This window comes from Andrena cerasifolii, chromosome 2 (genome assembly GCF_050908995.1).
Source record: "Andrena cerasifolii isolate SP2316 chromosome 2, iyAndCera1_principal, whole genome shotgun sequence".
NCBI classification, from domain to species: Eukaryota; Metazoa; Arthropoda; class Insecta; order Hymenoptera; family Andrenidae; genus Andrena; species Andrena cerasifolii.
The window spans coordinates 26,624,655-26,641,750 of NC_135119.1; the positions used below are offsets into that span (position 1 = coordinate 26,624,655).

At 42.5% G+C, this 17,096-nt stretch overlaps 1 protein-coding gene across 7 annotated transcripts; it reads right to left on the bottom strand.

The window, feature by feature from the left end:
* Positions 1-475: 475 nt before the first annotated feature.
* Positions 476-16,807, bottom strand: Spir (spire type actin nucleation factor). Of its 7 annotated transcripts, XM_076830935.1 has the most exons (18): positions 16,201-16,807; positions 14,831-15,036; positions 14,254-14,573; positions 13,414-13,445; positions 13,204-13,327; positions 11,927-12,084; positions 11,623-11,844; positions 10,449-10,478; positions 9,731-9,994; positions 9,460-9,601; positions 6,214-6,504; positions 5,596-5,729; positions 4,735-4,978; positions 4,352-4,662; positions 4,023-4,271; positions 3,667-3,953; positions 3,453-3,597; positions 476-2,848 (listed from the first exon to the last, which is right to left on the bottom strand). In XM_076830935.1, exons 3-18 carry the CDS (start codon positions 14,567-14,569, stop codon positions 2,810-2,812), a joined length of 2,988 nt encoding a protein of 995 aa, XP_076687050.1. In that variant the 5' UTR covers positions 14,570-14,573; positions 14,831-15,036; positions 16,201-16,807; the 3' UTR covers positions 476-2,809. The 7 variants fall into 7 exon arrangements, with proteins under 7 accessions (XP_076687050.1, XP_076687049.1, XP_076687045.1 ...); XM_076830934.1 differs by having other exon boundaries at positions 476-3,597; positions 6,247-6,504; positions 16,201-16,806; XM_076830930.1 differs by having other exon boundaries at positions 476-3,597; positions 16,201-16,806.
* Between the last annotated feature and the right edge of the window lie 289 nt (positions 16,808-17,096).

Genomic DNA, 17,096 nt, shown 5'->3' on the forward strand with positions numbered 1-17,096 from the left:
TTCGCATAATAATAATTTATTCCGATCTCACGTGACCCAAAATTTTGTGATACCTTCATTCTTAGGATATTCGAGGCGACTTTTAAACTAAAGGCAGAGCGATTCGAAAATTGCTTTTCAGTTCCATTTGAATGCTATTGTTTTGCTCTGTATTATAATTTAATGGTTATATCAGCGTGAATCGACAAGAATGATAATTACAGAATACAGGATAGCTCTTATAAAACGACTACTGCAATTATCTCCAAAGTTGAAGCGTACGTCGAAGAATCATTTTCTTTATCATGCTCTCAAACTTTAGAGGTAATCACGTCCGGTGACTTTTTATAAGAATCATCTTCTATGTAAAAGTAGATGTAAGCGAGAAATAAAGAATAAAAATATTTGAACAAAAGAACGTCGCGCATGAATCATTTTAATGCTCGCGGGAGAAAGTAGAATAAAAGGAAGACAGCTTTCTTGTTCGAGGATAACGTTTCTCAGTGATGGATTGGAATATATTTTGGTCACTTTCATCATAAAAACAAGATTTCTGATAATTATTCACCCGTACACATATACACTGCGCATAAAAACTGACAAATCAATACAATCAATGATTCTCTTAATTGCGATCGTGTAATTCCTCTTACACCCTGTAGTATCGTGCCATTGCGACTCTGTGAGAAGTTCTATATTTATTGTAATAACATTCTACAAATAGAATTTCACATTCGTGCCCATCGCACAAGATTCTGCAGTGTTCTCTATTACAAAGTTTGTTCCTCTCGATAATAGATTTATTACCCTATTGTTGGTGGGGCAGGTATAGCAAAGTGCGCACTCGAGTGGTCTGCACAGGTGCCTGCGAGAAAGCTGAGGAGGCCGGGCAATAAAACATCAAGAAAGTTGGTGAAGTTGAGCGAACCCTTCTTTCCTCCAGCTTCCTCAGCTTCTACAGTTTTATTCGCAGCACTAATAAAGGTACCCTCGAAGCTCCAATCCGCCAGATATGTTTCTCATCACTCCCTAAGAGCCCTGCGGATTTAAAGTCTCACCCACCTCGGGTACTCCCAAGGTCTAGAGCACCTGGTGTCCAGAAACTGTGCGTTCTTAAGCTGCGAACGTCCAGTACGATAATGTGGCACTGTCTCACCACCGATGCTTTTGTACACTCGGCTATATCTGCTCCACCAGCAGCGCATCGCTTTCAGATACTAAGTATCGTTTTGATTTTTGTTAGAAATCATTGGGAATCTATCTGCGACCTAAAAAAATAAATAAACTCCATTTCAACTGAAACAATCTGCCCATAGAGTTCACCGATGTACTTTACATATCAACAAATTTATAGCTCCCACTGTTACGTATACAGTTAAGTGCTAGACCGTACCCAGCATTGACCACAGTGCAATTCGCAGTTTCATCGCTCTCTTTTGTACTCTGAACCATTATCGGCCTACGTTTGTACATTTCCTCTTTAACAGCACTAATCCGTGGCAAGCGAAACAGCCTCTTCATTGTACTAATTTGTAACTACACTTCTCATTAATGCGTTCACCTTCCACCGTCTCACTTGTTACAGCGTTCGATTAATTTATTCGAAATTATATAGGGCGAGAGGGACCCCTCGCCGCAAAATTATTAACGTTACAGAAACAAGCGGTACCTCAAACAATAACGCGCAAAGAAATAACATCGCACTACACGCTCGCGCGAGCTGCACAGGAATATATGCAGAATTATATTTACAATATAAAGTAGCCACCCCTGCTCGTCGCGCAGGGTGGAGTAATTAATTATAATAAATATCGAACGTACAAAATAATAAATTAATATCACAAACATCGTACAAATAATTTAAATTAACGAACTACTTTCACCATGATTACTTATCGTACAAATTGTGCATCCGACTTTTGACTCTGTAAACGAGAATTACAATCTGTCAAGAGAAACCAATGATTCGCGCGGACGCAGAAAATTAACATTTCGCAGGGGCTGTCGGAGTATTTCATGCACGCGTTCCTCTGATTAACTGATGAATGATTAACAAACGTAACGGCTCGGAACGAGACAGAATGAACGGGCGTGCATAGCGCGGACACCATTAGTATATTAGTGAATCGGGCAAATTATGGATTTGCTAATTCAAATTTGCAGTCGGTTAATTGAGATTGCCGCACTGCTCTTAGGACAGAGCTTATCACTCGTTCGCCTCGCTAATACCATGAAACAGATTTGTTCTGACACATATACTTATATAGATTACACTTAACATCCCAACACTTTTGCTCCTCCCGCTTTTTGATCGCCGATCATCCCCTTAACGATAAATTCCCCCGCGTAATTTTCAGCTTTAAATGCGATATTACTTAGATTTAGTGTTCACAACAATGTGGGAGAGAATGTACATAATATATCCGTGCCGGAAATCAGCCGGGTGAAAAACAAGGATTCCCAGTTTTTACGAGCTGAGAATGCATAATAGCGCGCGTTTTCTTAATCATCTTTTTTTTACCATTTTTTTTTCTCTCGCTCTTTTTAATCATTAAGATTATCGCTATAATAATTATCATTGAATTGGGAAGCGAAAAATAGTTCACCGCCATTGAAGCGAACCAAACGGAACCTTAGCCATCCGTAATGAAATATTCGACTCTAATTATATCGTTCTGAAATCTGCATGCATTAACGACCTCTACTTAGATATAAGCCTGAATGTAGGTACGTAGACTATATTAGATGCCGCTGTGTGTCGGTCTCTCGTACTAGATCCCTCGCCATTCAAATCCCGTCAGCTTTCCCCTCTCGCTGACATAGCTTAGACCTATATTTGCTTGCGCGCTGTACTCGCGACATTAATTATCTGGAATTTGTGAAATAAATTTGTCAGCCGACCCTCCTCAGTCGTCAACGGCAAGGAGGCTTGGAAGCGTTAACTGGACTATTTCATCTTAATTGTTACAGATTAGGTCACTGCGCAGAAGGAACGTAACGAGGTTGCTCGTAAAGAATTCCGTTGCCCGGCGTGCTTTTAAACGTAAATGACGATGCCCTGAGCCATCGTCATTCGTCGTACACTAAATTTTAGAGCCAATTTAACGTTTAAACCCTTCGAAGCACAATCATTGATACGCAGCAACTGATTTCATCGTTGTTTCAAAAGAGACCCCGCCAACTATTCGCCGGAGGTTAACGGTACAAGGGGAAGAAGAAGACACTGGTACAAGGGGAAGGAATCTAATCTACGTGCCTCACTTGGCGCAGCGTTACCCATTATCAGGAATTTAATTAAACAGGGCACGACTTTCTCTCACCCGATAAGAAACTTAATGCATGGAACATCGTTTTCCGGGGGAGGCCCGGGGATTTCAAACGTAGGCTGGCGAAAGGTTCAAAGTGAGTCGCGATATTACGTTGTTACGTATCATAGCCCGTGTCGTTCGTGAACTCTTGATTATCTGTATCACCATTATGCGACAGTCGTGGCAGACGACCATCGAGACGCCGCGCAACCGCTCCGCGGCCAAACGTTGCTCCGGGCCTTGGCTAGTGAAGTGGGAGAACGCCTTCGGCGATGGTACGTTTGCCGGGCTGCCACTGCTTCTGTAGCTCCTAAACAACAGGGTTTTAAATTTCAATTGAAATTTAACGTCGTTGAATTCAACCCGAATTGTAACCTACCTCTTGTCCAGGTTGTCTGTATCTTTGCGCGCGTGACAAGGCGGCGTCGAGGTCGGCGTGAGTATCAGAACAGGTGTCGTAGTTGGCGTGGACGATGGTGTCGCGCTTTTCAGCGACGAGTCCTTTCGTCTGGAGGCTGGCGACGCCGGCGCAGATCCAGCTGCCCCGTTGCCTCTCAGCCAGGAACTCTTGCTGGTGTCTGGTTCCGAGGACGACGGAGAAAGGAGAAGACCGGGCGACAGCAGGACTACCGGGACGTGGGAGAAATGCTCCGTTGGGATTCGCATCTGGGACATGAATATCGAGTTGAATGCGTGATCATTGAATTTCTTTCGTTATTAAACCAGGGGACTCACTTTCGAGTAACACTTCACGCACACCGTCCTCTCGCACAAGCGGCAGCGCTGCCCCCAAGGGCCCAGCAGTCCGAACCTAGTCTTTAGGCAGAGGAAACAGACGCGCCTCTTCTCCACATCCTCCTTCACGCGTCCTTCCACGGGCAGAGATTCCAATTCAGCTTTGGTGAGCACACTGCGGATGTGCACGATCTCCTCGAGGGTTAGGGAAAGCCTCTCATCCAGGAACATGTCACCCAATGTAGGCTTCTGGAAATATACAGGAGTCTTTTTTTATCGAACCTATTCTAAATCAGTGAAGGTGCAGTTTGTAGTCCTCTTTCTCCTACCTGCCCTTTGTCTTCCTGCCAGTCTTCATTGTGATCTTCAGCATCCTTTGTACCTTCAGCGATTGTTTGCGATCGACGCGGCTGCCTTGCTCTTGGCTGGGGACTCAGACTTGGACTGGGGTTCAGGCTGATGTTGGGACTCGGACCCTGACTTATTACGGCGTCCGTCAAGTTTGTGTGCTGACGACTCTGTGGCCTAGAGTGGGGAAGGGAAGCGGTGCCACTTAATGCCGTGAGGGCTATACTGCGCCTGGCTGCATGTTTCCTTGCCGATGCTCTTCTGGATGGACATTGCGTTGCCAGATCGTAAGCTGAAGAGTAAAACTGATTGTAACAGAGATGAATTTGTGATACTTTGGGTAGAGTTTCTGAAAGATCATTACATTCCAGTTGAGTGTCACAAAATCGGTGATACTCGTTTCTAGTCAGACGAAGTCCACCTGTCTTTCGCCAAGGGTTTGCAGAGCTCGCTTCATCGTCCTCCCTGTTTCGAGCACTGCCTCTATCTACGAACGAGTAGTCTTCCTTAAGCTGCCAGTAATTCGTGGCCTCGTCCTCTTCCTCGAATCTTGTGACTGGGAATTCCTCGTTGTAATCCTCATCGTCGTCGTCGTCCTCTGCGTCGAGCTATTCATTGAGAAGGACACTTAGCACTTAACGTCATTTGGGTATAATTGCGCATTGGATAACTATTATTAGTATATTAACCCTTCATTGACATACCTCACACCCAGAACAATTTTTGAACGACTGCCATTTTCATCTACAAAATTCAATCGTTATAAAAAAAGTCATGGGTCAATTTCAAGGTCTCTAGAATGTATTCCAGTAGTTTTTTAATTGAAATTTTATCACAGTTTTTGTAGAAAAATTCTAGATTGTCATATATCGAGAGAAAACGAAGGAAATCTTTAAAAAATTGTAACTTTTACAAATTTCAATATCAGAAATTAAAAATCTACAGAGTTGTTGTTCAGATATAATATTTTGAGAACAAAATAGTTTGTAAGTCGGCTTTAGAAAAAAGGTATATATTTTGCATATAGAAGGTAGGCTATTTCGGTAATTTAAAAAATAGAGATATTCCACGAGTATCCACGGTATTCCACGTAGAATCTACATATTGGAGAAGGTACAGAGCGTCAAAATCAGCTCATGGGTAGCTCACACCCAGAGTGTCAACGAAGGGTTAATTACAGTAAAAGCAAGACTTCACTTTTGAAGTAAGATCAACTCGGATGTACCTTCAAGTCGAAGTCCACGGGTATCACTTTCCGCCTGTTTGTTGTAGAATGCGAACCATCCAGGTCTCTTCGAGGAGGTTTCGGCACTGTAGGCGATTCATTCCCTTTGATGTCAGCGCTACTTTGGCTTTGATCTACAAAATCCGATTTATGCAAACTGGGCTCCACCTACATTGATTATTAACGCAGAAAGCACAGTGGTATGTGTGCTGATGACCGGTGAACATGACATATGACTGAATTAAAACTCTTCTACGAGGAGGAAAGCAAACAAAGCTCAAAAGGTGGTACCTCAGTAAATCTTAAATACATACATTACTGCTTCCTGTACGCGCGCGTAGGAAAATCATTAAAATTACACACGAATGCCTTTATAGAAACATTCTTACACAAAAGTAAATCCCCAGAATTTAGTATGTAGCCCTAATTTACTCTCGTACGAGCAACTGGAAGTAAATTCAACTTTCCATTACGTTTGTCAAATTTGTCTACTACTCAGGGTTACGATTCAGCCCTCGAATTAGCCTGCGCGAAGGGAGAGCAGCGTTCATCGCCACATTCCATGTCTACGCGCATTACCCGTGGTGTTGGGCGAAGAGAAGATGAATGGATGATTACCTGCGACCGTAATGCGCCTTCTACGCGACTTACGATTCCTGTTTCCCGGTACTCTGATCTCAGGTTTGCAAATTCTTTGCCTCGGCTGAGGCACAGGTGGCACGTTCGTTCTGTTCCGACTGGCCGTGGCTGGCGCCGCGTTTGTCGCCGCTGTGCTGACCATTGCTGTTGTCTCATTGATCTGCTCCTCCGTTTGCAACCATTGTGCCGCCACATCCTGCGCGGGTTCCTGTTCCTGCTCGGGCTGCGACGGTGGAACTTCACCCAGGACTATCATGCGGAACTCACCGCCTACGACCAAGAAGGTTATTCCTCCTTTCACCTGTTCTCGCGTTTCTATATCCTCTCTTATATAAAGAGTGTCCCATGCAACTCGGAGAGTTCGACGTATGAAGCAAGCATAAGGCGGAATTAAATAATTCCACCTTGCGCCTTAGTTTCATATCGCGAACCGCCAAGAGTTCCCCCGAACACTCTGTATCTTCTTCGTAAGATTCTTTACAGCAGCTTTACTTGTGACAACCACAACGTCCCGCCGAAGGCTATTCCTTTCCCCGGTCCTCCTTGGCTCCCCTTCGACTCGAGGATCTCACAGCCTACGAACCAACACCTCCGTCAACCATGATCGCCTGAGAGTGGAGCTTGTCTGCCCGCGATCTCTCCCCGTCTAAAACTCTGAAATGGTTACCAGTGCCCAGGCTGCACTCCACATTCATCTGTCCGACTTTTCCATCGCGTCGGATCGCATGGCCCACCGTGATGATGCTGTCCCGCGGATCCTCGCGTAGGGACTGTACATGAAGCACACGTGGGCTCGTTAGCGTGCCTGTCCGCTATCGGTCCGCTTGACTTACTAGTACACAGGACGCGTTAGACGGCCGATCGGGTTTTACGCTCGAGCGGACGCTTCCCTCCGCGGTAACACGCGAACACAACAACACGACCGCGGGCCAAGAGCGAGGAGTCAGCCGATCCAGCGTCGCGCGATCACGTTCCGTCCGGAGGGGGGGGCGACGTCACCTCTCGCCCATTCTACGCTTTCGGTTATTGATCGCGCGCGGTCTGGGGCTCTAAGCCGGCCTACCGTCGCCTATCATGATTCATTCAGACCGACCCCTTATCATGAACACGATCGGAAAACTAAACACGCCGCGGAGATAACGATCACACGGGATGAAATTGAAAAGTCCCCTTTTTCTCGTGGGATAATACTATCTGGGAGTGTATGTATCTTCTCCTAAAGGGACAATTACGTGAAATTGATACACTATCGGGCGAGCTTCATCGAGGGATGCGATTTAACAATTCGGACCGTTTTTTTTTTCAGAAGAGGAGAGAACATTGGGAGGCGAGCATTGGAAGGAGGTTGTTATTATAAAATAGAATCAAGTCACGGATACCACTGTTCTGCGACACGCTCCGTGCAATTGCCAGGCTCCACTCTCGAGAGTATCTTACGGCAGGGGGATGCTAGGGACGTGCAGAACCGTGTATCACTGCGCGCGCGCGCGCGCGCACTTAGGGGCACTCTTGCGCATAGATACTTACTTCCCGTTATATATATTCCGGTGAGAAGCACGCTCGCACGTGCGCGCCGCGTGGCTGTGTGCATGCACGGCTGGTCCATAATGTTTGATGTATGTGATCATGCACCCTCGCCGACACCGTTCTCTTTATACGCTTCTCACAAGCAAACATTCAGTTATAGGGAATAGAGTTTCCCGATTTGCAATATATATTTTTAAAGTACTCGTATAAAGTGACCAGACGTCCTGCATTATGCGGGGCAGTCCCGCATTTGAGCCCTTTGTCCCGCATTGAAAAGTGTTCCGCAAAGTGTCCCGGATTGGACATGTAACCTTTTACATTTTCGCAGTGGCACAAAGTTACTGTTTCCTCTACTTTTTTTTGTTGTGAAAAAAGAAATATTTTTAATTTCGTTTCAATGTATCACTTTATAATCACAAGTATGTATTTTTAAATATATTGTAAATGCTTTAATAAACTACGGAAAAGATCTCCTCACGGATCTGTTAACCCTTTTTTTTTGTTTGCTTGTCTCGCATTGGAACAGAAAATATCTGGTCTCTTTATTCTCATAGTAACTAAGAAATCCTGAAAATTATATCTGCAATGGACCTATTTTACTCATGTTATCAATAAAAACGGCAAAATCCTCTTATTTAAGAATAATTGGCTAAAACCTGGCATCTGTATGTTTTTTGTGCTGCTGAATCCGAATATGACGTTATTGTTTGTGTAAAAAAATTCCTAAGGTAATTCTCTTAATAAGAAAATCTTTTTTTTTTGGAGATAACTAAAAAAGGAAAAGCCAGAGAATTTTTTAAATATTTTTTTCGGATTACTCGTACCAATTATTTTTATTAATTTTATATATAATTATTATTAAGCGTCCTTATTGCACAACACAAGTATATAAGCAAGAAATGAAAGAAAGAAAACAGAGAAACGCAAAGGCGAGGTTCAGTCATAATAGACTGTTTTTCAACCTAACCGAAACTGGGTATGAATTGGTATTTTGCCTTAGGGGCCCAGATGATGTAGCCCCTGAGAGTTAGAAACAGGTTAAAATGGATTTTGAAGTAAACTGGTATGATTAATCCAAAAAAAATATTTAAAAAATCCTCCGGCCTTTCCTTTTTGAATTATCTCCAAAAAAGCAATTTTTTATTAAGAGAACCATTGCAAATATAATTTTCAGGATTTCTTAGTTACTATGAGTACTTTAAAAGTATATATTCCAAATCGGGAAACTCTATTCCCTGCAACTGAATGTTTACGTGTCAGTTTGTTTTAACGATCACTGTACTACTATTCAGAAATAAAGTTCTTATATCTCTTTGTGTATTATTTTCAAAAACCCAGACCTAACTCTTCTAGCTTCTCGTCCCTAAATTAATATCGCAGGGATACAGAATGTTCCTATCCAGCTGCATTTCGTATTAAATATAATCGACAAGAGCCGTATCTCAAAATGTATAACTCACGACGTGGGTTATTTATCTCGGAAAGATTTATTGAGGTACCAAATGGATCCAAGTGAAATATCTGCCGGCGGTCTTGACGCCCGTTAAACGCCATTACTGGTGCATAAAATTCAATGCGTTAGTTTTTATTGATTTATTAAACTTCTTGATACATGAACGATGATATGACTTATAAAGCGGCACGACACGTAGCATGCAAGAATAAACGTTGTTCTAGTGAACAGATAACGTAACTTACCACTCTGGGGTCGGGCCCTGTCGTTCTTGGGAACGTATCTGTTCCGCGAGGACCTTAAGTTCGGCGGCTTCTTTATGCTCTCCATGAGCAATTCGCGCAGAGTCCATTTCTTCTGCAGCGGCGGTAGCTGCCTCTCAGAGGCCTGGATAAAAGCAAATGACTAAAATCTAGCGGAGAAGTCCCGTACGCCGTGCGATTAGTTTCACGCGCGTTATTTAGAAACTTCGATGCTGCTACTGTAGGCTTCCGTTATTTTAAGATTAAGTGCTACCTTTTTCAGAGGAGGCCTGCTGCGAATAAACTCGAGGATAACAGCGTGCGCGTCTTTTCGCAAGTGTGGACTGGGCGACGGTGTTTTCCTAAGGCGATACCTCCTCTCTCGGATATCATCCATTAAGATTTCGTACGGCGTCAACTCAAACTCCGCGCCCTTCCCTCGCCCGCGAGTCGCGCTCTTCGAGCCCAAGTTGGCCTCCACCTTTTTCAGTTTCACACCTCTCCTCAACTCTTGGATAACTTGTACCCAAAACCTCGCCTGTTGAAATCAGTCATTTAATTCTTCGGACGCCAGTCGCGACTCAGTGTTCGGAAAGAATGAGAATCTATGTACAAACGTGGATAAGTAACAGTCACGAATCTCGAACGACTACTTTCAGTTCTCTGCGTTTACAAGCGACAGACTACTAGCATCTACTTTTACGGGGTGGAGTACGTTAAATGTTACTTTGATACTCTGATCTTTCTGAGAGATTATAAGCATTAAGCTTGAGTAACTTTTGAAATATTCTGCGCTCCGGGCGAGGCAAATTGAAACAGAAATGTGTGCATGCGTCTTTACAGAGTAACAGATATCTTTATGGGTTTCTATGAATTAATATCTCTGAACTGTGCTCATAGGTATCGCTGATCATGCTACATGCTTCGTGTAAACACTCTAAGCTCTAACACTTTGTGTTCGCATGCACAGACAATTACTGACAGTGACATACTTGTATAGCCCTCCAAATCCTAATGTCAGTCTATAACGGTAGAGAGTCAAGTCAATAAATCTCAAATATCTTATCTCTGCAAAATGACAAATGACTTAATGCGACACGGTCATGTTGGCTCCTCCATTTACACGATTTACCATACGTATTCGCATCGGCCGAGTCTTACCATGGATCTAATTTCAATCTTAGAAATCCAATTGCTCTTTGAATGTTTCAGAGCATCGAACGAATTTAACACGTAGTATTACATAATACTACATCGTAATTGGACATCATTGCGAAAAGCAGCACGTTTCAATTTTCTTACGAAAAACAGCATGTTTCAGATTTCTTACGAAAAACAGTTTGTCTTCGTTGTTACGAAAACTGTCACGTTTCGGTTTTAGCTGCGAAAACTAGCATGTTTGAGCGGTTTGCCACGAAAAGTAGCATGTTCCGACTGCAGCTAGGAAAAGCACCATATTTGAATGGTTGACTACGAAAAATAGCATGTTACGTCTTTCGGTGCGCTAAATTAGCATGTTTGAGTGGTTTGCCACGAAAAGTAGCATGCTCCGAATGTAGCTACGAAAAGCAGCACATTTGGATGGTTGGCTACGAAACATCGAGCGCGTCAACTTAAATACCTTCCGAAGCGATTTTTATTTAGTACTAGGTCGGTGATTTATTAAAAATTAAAATACCGTACTTAAATTATGTAAATTAAAATTTTCATACGTGTTTCCTTTTGCAGATTAGGCGGAGTTATTATTTATTAAACAATATTTTCAGAAGTTTAATTCTTCGATGCATTCTTCAACAATTTAAACTAACCACGCGCCGAAACAGGATAATGTGCTATTCTTCGTGGCTAAGCAGTCAAATATGTTACTTTTCGCGGTGGAAGACCAAACGCGCTAATATTCGTCAGAAACGATGAAATGTGCTTCTTTACGTGGCAAACTGAAACGTGCTGTTTTTCGTAAGAAAAATGAACCGTACTACTTTTCGTAACGCACGTGGATATACAGTGTGTTGCAAAATGCTAACGAATTTAAAGTTATAATTACAGGTGCGTACATTCTGAAACACTCTGTATACTCTGTTGGAACAAGGAAGTGATATTGCGGTCGTATGAACTCGTAGCATGAATCATGTAAGTAAATGTTTTCTACAGCCATTCAGGCCTTACCCAATCAATGAAATCTAACGTATCGAGGTTTTGGACAGACATCGAGCTTTGCTTATTGCCATCGTTGCTAGCTGCGTTCCTTTGACTGGTCTGCAGTTTGTCAGCCGCCACTGCATCCAAAAAATGCGACAGTTCCAACGCCTCCGCCACGAATGCCCGTATCACAGCCTTGTAATGTGCTTCGGCTGATTCGACATTAGTCTGCATATGCCTGGTGCACGACTACGCATTCAACGTACCAAATTAGTACACGCATCCTTATCGCAAGACTGATCCAGCGGGCAGAAGGTGCTACCACACTTACTTGCATTACATTCTTTAAAGAGTATATCAATGATGTGTCTTCGTATGTATCAGTACTTTTTTGTAACAAAAATTCATCCACGTCGGCATCACTAGAGTCCCGCTCGATGCCTTCGTCGTCCGTTTCCTGCGGACGCTCCTCCGTTTCCCCCTCGCATTCTACGTATCGTGAAAAGCAATTGAATGGCGATGCATCGAGTCGCAGTGGACTGTTTAAGTATTTAAAAAATCACTGGGTCAAAGTTTGGGAGACGGAAAGAAATCTCTGTGTTCAATCCCTTACAAGGGAACATCCCGAACCCGGAAATTAAAAAATTCTGAAACTTCGTGAATATGTACGGAATTTCCCCCTGATTTCAACGCAATTTCTGTTTGCTGCCCAAATTCACTCTAAGGGGGTGTAATTGACCCCTGAAAATCCGGTTATTTTCCGATTTTCTGTTATAACTCGTGAACTGTAAAATAATTGTTTTACCAAATGATAGATCTAATTAAAAGAAGTAACTTTTGTCTTGAAACTTTTTTTCTATCTTTTACATTTGGCGAGTTATAACACAAAATTGGAAAATAGCCGAATTTTCGGGGGTTAAGTTCACCCCCTTCGAGTGAATTTGGGCAGCAAACAAAAATTGCCTTGTAATCAGGAGGAAATCCCCTACATATTCACAAAGTTTCAGAATTTTTTGTATATTCGGCTTCGAGATCTTCCCTTGTTAGTGACGCACTAAATTTTAGGAAAACGTTCAAAAATGGCAACCCTTTTTTGTTATTCTGCGATCTTTAAACGTTCATAGCTCAGAGCAACGTTAACCGATTTTGATGAAATTTTAGGCATGTATACAACTTACTTCAATCTACAAACGGATTTTTTGAATTTTCATTACAGGCTCACAAAAAAAAGTTAAAAAAAAAACATTTACAATTTTTTTTGCTATTCCGACCAGTTGCATTTTTTTTCAAAACGACGAAACACGTCACTTAGCAAACTATTCCTTCTAGCTTCTTAAAGAAAACTCATGTCGTTTGGATCAATTCTAAAGAATTTATGCGATTTTAAAGATTGTAAACTTTCTTTCATCCGCCACTGTAAATGTTTGTACACTGGGATGAAGCTCTGTTTTTCAAAAAGAGTGTTCACTTTTTATTCTATCGAACTTAATGTTACGGAGGTGGAATTTTGAGACTGTTCGCAAGAAATGTATTACACCAAGTGATTCCTTAAACACTTTAAGCAGTGTGTATAGCAACAACCATTGTTCCCCTGTTAATTCTCCTCACCTTCATTTGAGCTAGTCATTAACGTTATAAGGGCTTCTAAATCCGGCGACAACGGTCTCTCTTCTTGTTCATCTAGGCCGAAATCGAGGGCTTTGAAAATCATCATGCCCAATGAGAACATTGCCTGCAGAAAAAACGGAAACATATTTACTTCGTAAAACAGCAGATATCGTTTTCATCATTTAATGAAAATTCATTTCAAGTGTTTACCTTTTGCTCGGAAACCGGGGGTTGTTTCGATTCTGAAACAATTATAGACAAAGATTGACTAGATAAATAAACAAAAGTTCACTTCATATCCAAGTAATAATTAAAAATAGCTTTTTTTCTCGTGAATTTCAATTATCATTTCCTAAGAACATTGTCACCGCCTTGTATTAATAGTCTTATCAAAAACTTTATCACGCGTGTAATTAATTCGTATCGATTCTGAAACAATTATAGACAAAGATTGACTAGATAAATAAACAAAAGTCCACTTCATGTTCAAGTGAAAATTAAAAATAACTTTTTTCTCGTGAATTTCAATTACCATTTCCTAAGAACATTGTCACCACCTTGTGTTAATAGTCTTATCAAAAACTTTATCACGCGTGTAATTAATTCGTATCGCTAACCAAACAACACGCGTATCTAAAGCCATTTGCAAATATAGGTGTTGGCGACCTATTTGGTGTGACAATTTTTGTAGCTGTCCCAGAGGCTGTATAAGCTATTATAGCTAATATAGTATATTCTAAAGCTACGCCGCAGAATGTGCTACAACTACAGTATATCGTACCGCATGCATTAGAATTATAAAACAGCTGCGTATAGTTCGAATATTCCCGCGGCTACAGTGCAACTATATTCCAACATCGTGTTTACGGGGCGACCATGACGCAACTACACTTCAACCACAACGATCTCGCAGAAATATAAAATATACCACCTTCGTCGAAACGCCTACTCCCATCACGTTAAAAACAAATGACACACCGATAAGGCTACGCGGAATAAAAATCGTTCGGTGAAAAGAACCTTAAGCCGATAAGAATAACACGATCTTACCGATTAGATCGCCGAGCCACACGTCTCCATCCTTGTGAAGGACGATCTGCGATAACTCCGACAGTTCATAGAAATTATTGTCCGGCAGACGTGACAAAGTTTTGGCCGTTTGATAGCACAGTGCCCATGCTTGTTCCTGGCTGACGGGTCCATTGAAGGATAATAAAATATCCCTGAGATTCAATCGACCGTTGGGGTCGAGCTTACACTTCGGCCTCTTCGTGGCTGCTTCCTTCTCCCTCGCCGTTTTCTTTTCATCGTCGGAGACATCGAGGCCGTCGTCGCGCGACATCGAGCTCTTCTCGCGCGTGCTCATCTTCCTGTCGTTATTAACAAAATTCTCATTTCAGTAACGCTATCGCGGAGAAATGCGATTTCAGTCATTTCGCAGCGTCACCCGCGAAATTTAAAATATACACTTCCTACTGCTCTAAGCTCGTTTTCATTCTCGTTAGAAATGCACGAAGAGGAATCTTGCACTGGTATCTTATTATTATTTCGCTGCTTAATGTACTAGGGTATCGTTCATTGAAATCGATCCGCGTAATGATATTTAATGGAATAGGAAAGAACGTACGGAAAAAGTTTTATCTTTCTTGCCCCTTGTCTCTATTTTCAGCGAGCTCGGATGACATCAATCGTTGGTACAAAGTTTCGCGGCACCTCGAGCAATTTCGGACCATCGTAATCGACGACCATAAGAACTCGGTCACGTATGTGCTTCGAATTAAACGAGGAGGAGCGGACTGAGGCGGTTCCCCTGATCCTTTGCGCTCTTAACAGCTATATAAACCGAGATAAACATTTATTACCATCTGTCGCTACGTGTGCAGCGACCGGGGACAATAGAGAGATACAATGGCCCTCTAATATATCGCGAGCAATTATACGCCCCTTTACCGACGCGGTGGATGTTTCCATGAAAAGAATTCGCGCTTGTAAAAATAAGCGTGAAGTGACAAGAGGGCCGACGTAAAACGCGGATAATTGTTGATAAATGCTATATCTAATCTGCCTGGAGTGTCCTTTATTCTCCCGTTTTTACTTGCAGATGTACCTGCTCCGACTCCTACCATTTCCATACAAATAAATCGTTGTACAATTAATTGCCCGCGTGTGCAACATCTCCTACACACGATATACATGCTTCCGTGAATCACAGATGTTTCGTAGCAGCCGTTTTAAGTCAGAAATATTCATAAACTGTGCTTTTAAGTATTCATTTTCAAATCCCCAGTAACTGCGCGCAAACTATCGATCACGTGCATATGTGCGCGATATTATCGCGTGTACACGCGAAATCGCGAACGAGATAGGTCTATCGTAAAGATATTGAATCGTTACGCGTCAACTAGATGTTTCGTAAACTTTTTTAGCAACAGTTGTTTATTACCTCAATTGGTCAAGGAGGGCTGTACTTCCATGGCGCTCGGATCTGTCAATTAATTGCCATGCTTGCAATAGACATTTCGCACATAAACACGATCAATAAAAGAAAAGAGCCGTGAAACAGTTCAAGGTTAAGTCTTCGTACTTATGCCACCCATAGTACACATTCCAGACTAGGTACACAAGCTCGTGTTGTCGTAGGAAGTACCACAATTTCCGCGAGGATAATTCAACTTTCTATGGTGGTGGGACCTACAACCACCTACAACTTAATTCGCCGACTGAAACGACTGCACGCCTAATTCAAGAAACACATCTTCCTGAATGGACAATTTTCGGAACACTTTATCATCGAGATTCGACAGGATTACTCCCGTTATCGATAGAATCTTTCGCATTGCAGTATCGCCTCCCAAATCGCTGCTGTCGTTTCTCGATGTGCTTTGGTACTTAATCGGGAACATTCATCGATTCGCGATACGTGAAATGCATACGTTATAAGCCAGAGAATTATGAGACGAGACTGCCCAGAGAATTAGCAGCGTTTGTAATACGCACCTCTGGTTGTTAGACGGTTGACATGTACGCACGAACGAAGGACACCAGTCGAGATTCTCACCGCATCACTTTCTGCTCATCCTTCGTGGGAGATCCTTCGTACTGCTTTCCGGGCAAAGTGAGAGGCTGCTTCGCTCAAAAACGATCTTTCGCATCGAACTTTACCCGAGGGACTTCTGGCATCGGTCATATTATTAATTCCAAGCGAGCACATTGACAATCGAGGCTCGACGCGACACTTTGTTTATCGTGGATTCACGGTCGCGGCTGGTCGCGGCGAAGTGCCTCCCTTCGGCATCGTGGGATGGAACTGGATGGAACTAAACGAGTAAACCGAGAAACACTCGTCGCCGTATATCTGTATGCCCTGTTCGATACTATCGCAACGCCGGTCCTACGATCTGTCGCGCGATTCGAGATGATCAGTAGGACAGCGATGCGTGATTCGAAAGGGGTTCACTGCGAAGGGACGAACTATCCTTAACTTCATCGGGATAACATTTAAATTGATAGTCAAACTTGGACACAGAGTCAAACTCCTGACCGCTGGCCTTTCGATCCGTAACCTGTACTTCGGCTGCTGCATGTGAACGTTATTAAGTATAGACGCACGCGAAGTTGGTAGTGATAAATCGAGTAAGTATTTATCATGAAAAAAAGTCAGATAGTGCGATTGTTTGTAGAAATTCCTATTCAATGTGCAAATTAGCAGCTCCAAAAAATGATGGATAAATCTCCGCTTGTGGATATCTAACGGATTCTAAGGAATATATATTTATTTCAGAGATCGATAAGAGAAATTCCAGCTACATTGGAATAGTTGTAAGTTCGTATAAAATTTAGTGATAATGATGGAAATTGCGTGTCGCGTGTTCAATTGGAGTATCTTTTCCTCA

Bases quoted from the DNA above. Each gene is read 5' to 3' on its own strand.
- Spir (XM_076830932.1), bottom strand. From the start codon at position 14,569: ATGAGCACGCGCGAGAAGAGCTCGATGTCGCGCGACGACGGCCTCGAT. The intron at 6,505-9,459 runs GTAAGTTACGTT...TCTTGGTCGTAG, and splicing joins CAGGGCCCGACCCCAGAGTG to GCGGTGAGTTCCGCATGATA. The intron at 4,272-4,351 runs GTAGGAGAAAGA...GTATATTTCCAG, and splicing joins GGCAGGAAGACAAAGGGCAG to AAGCCTACATTGGGTGACAT.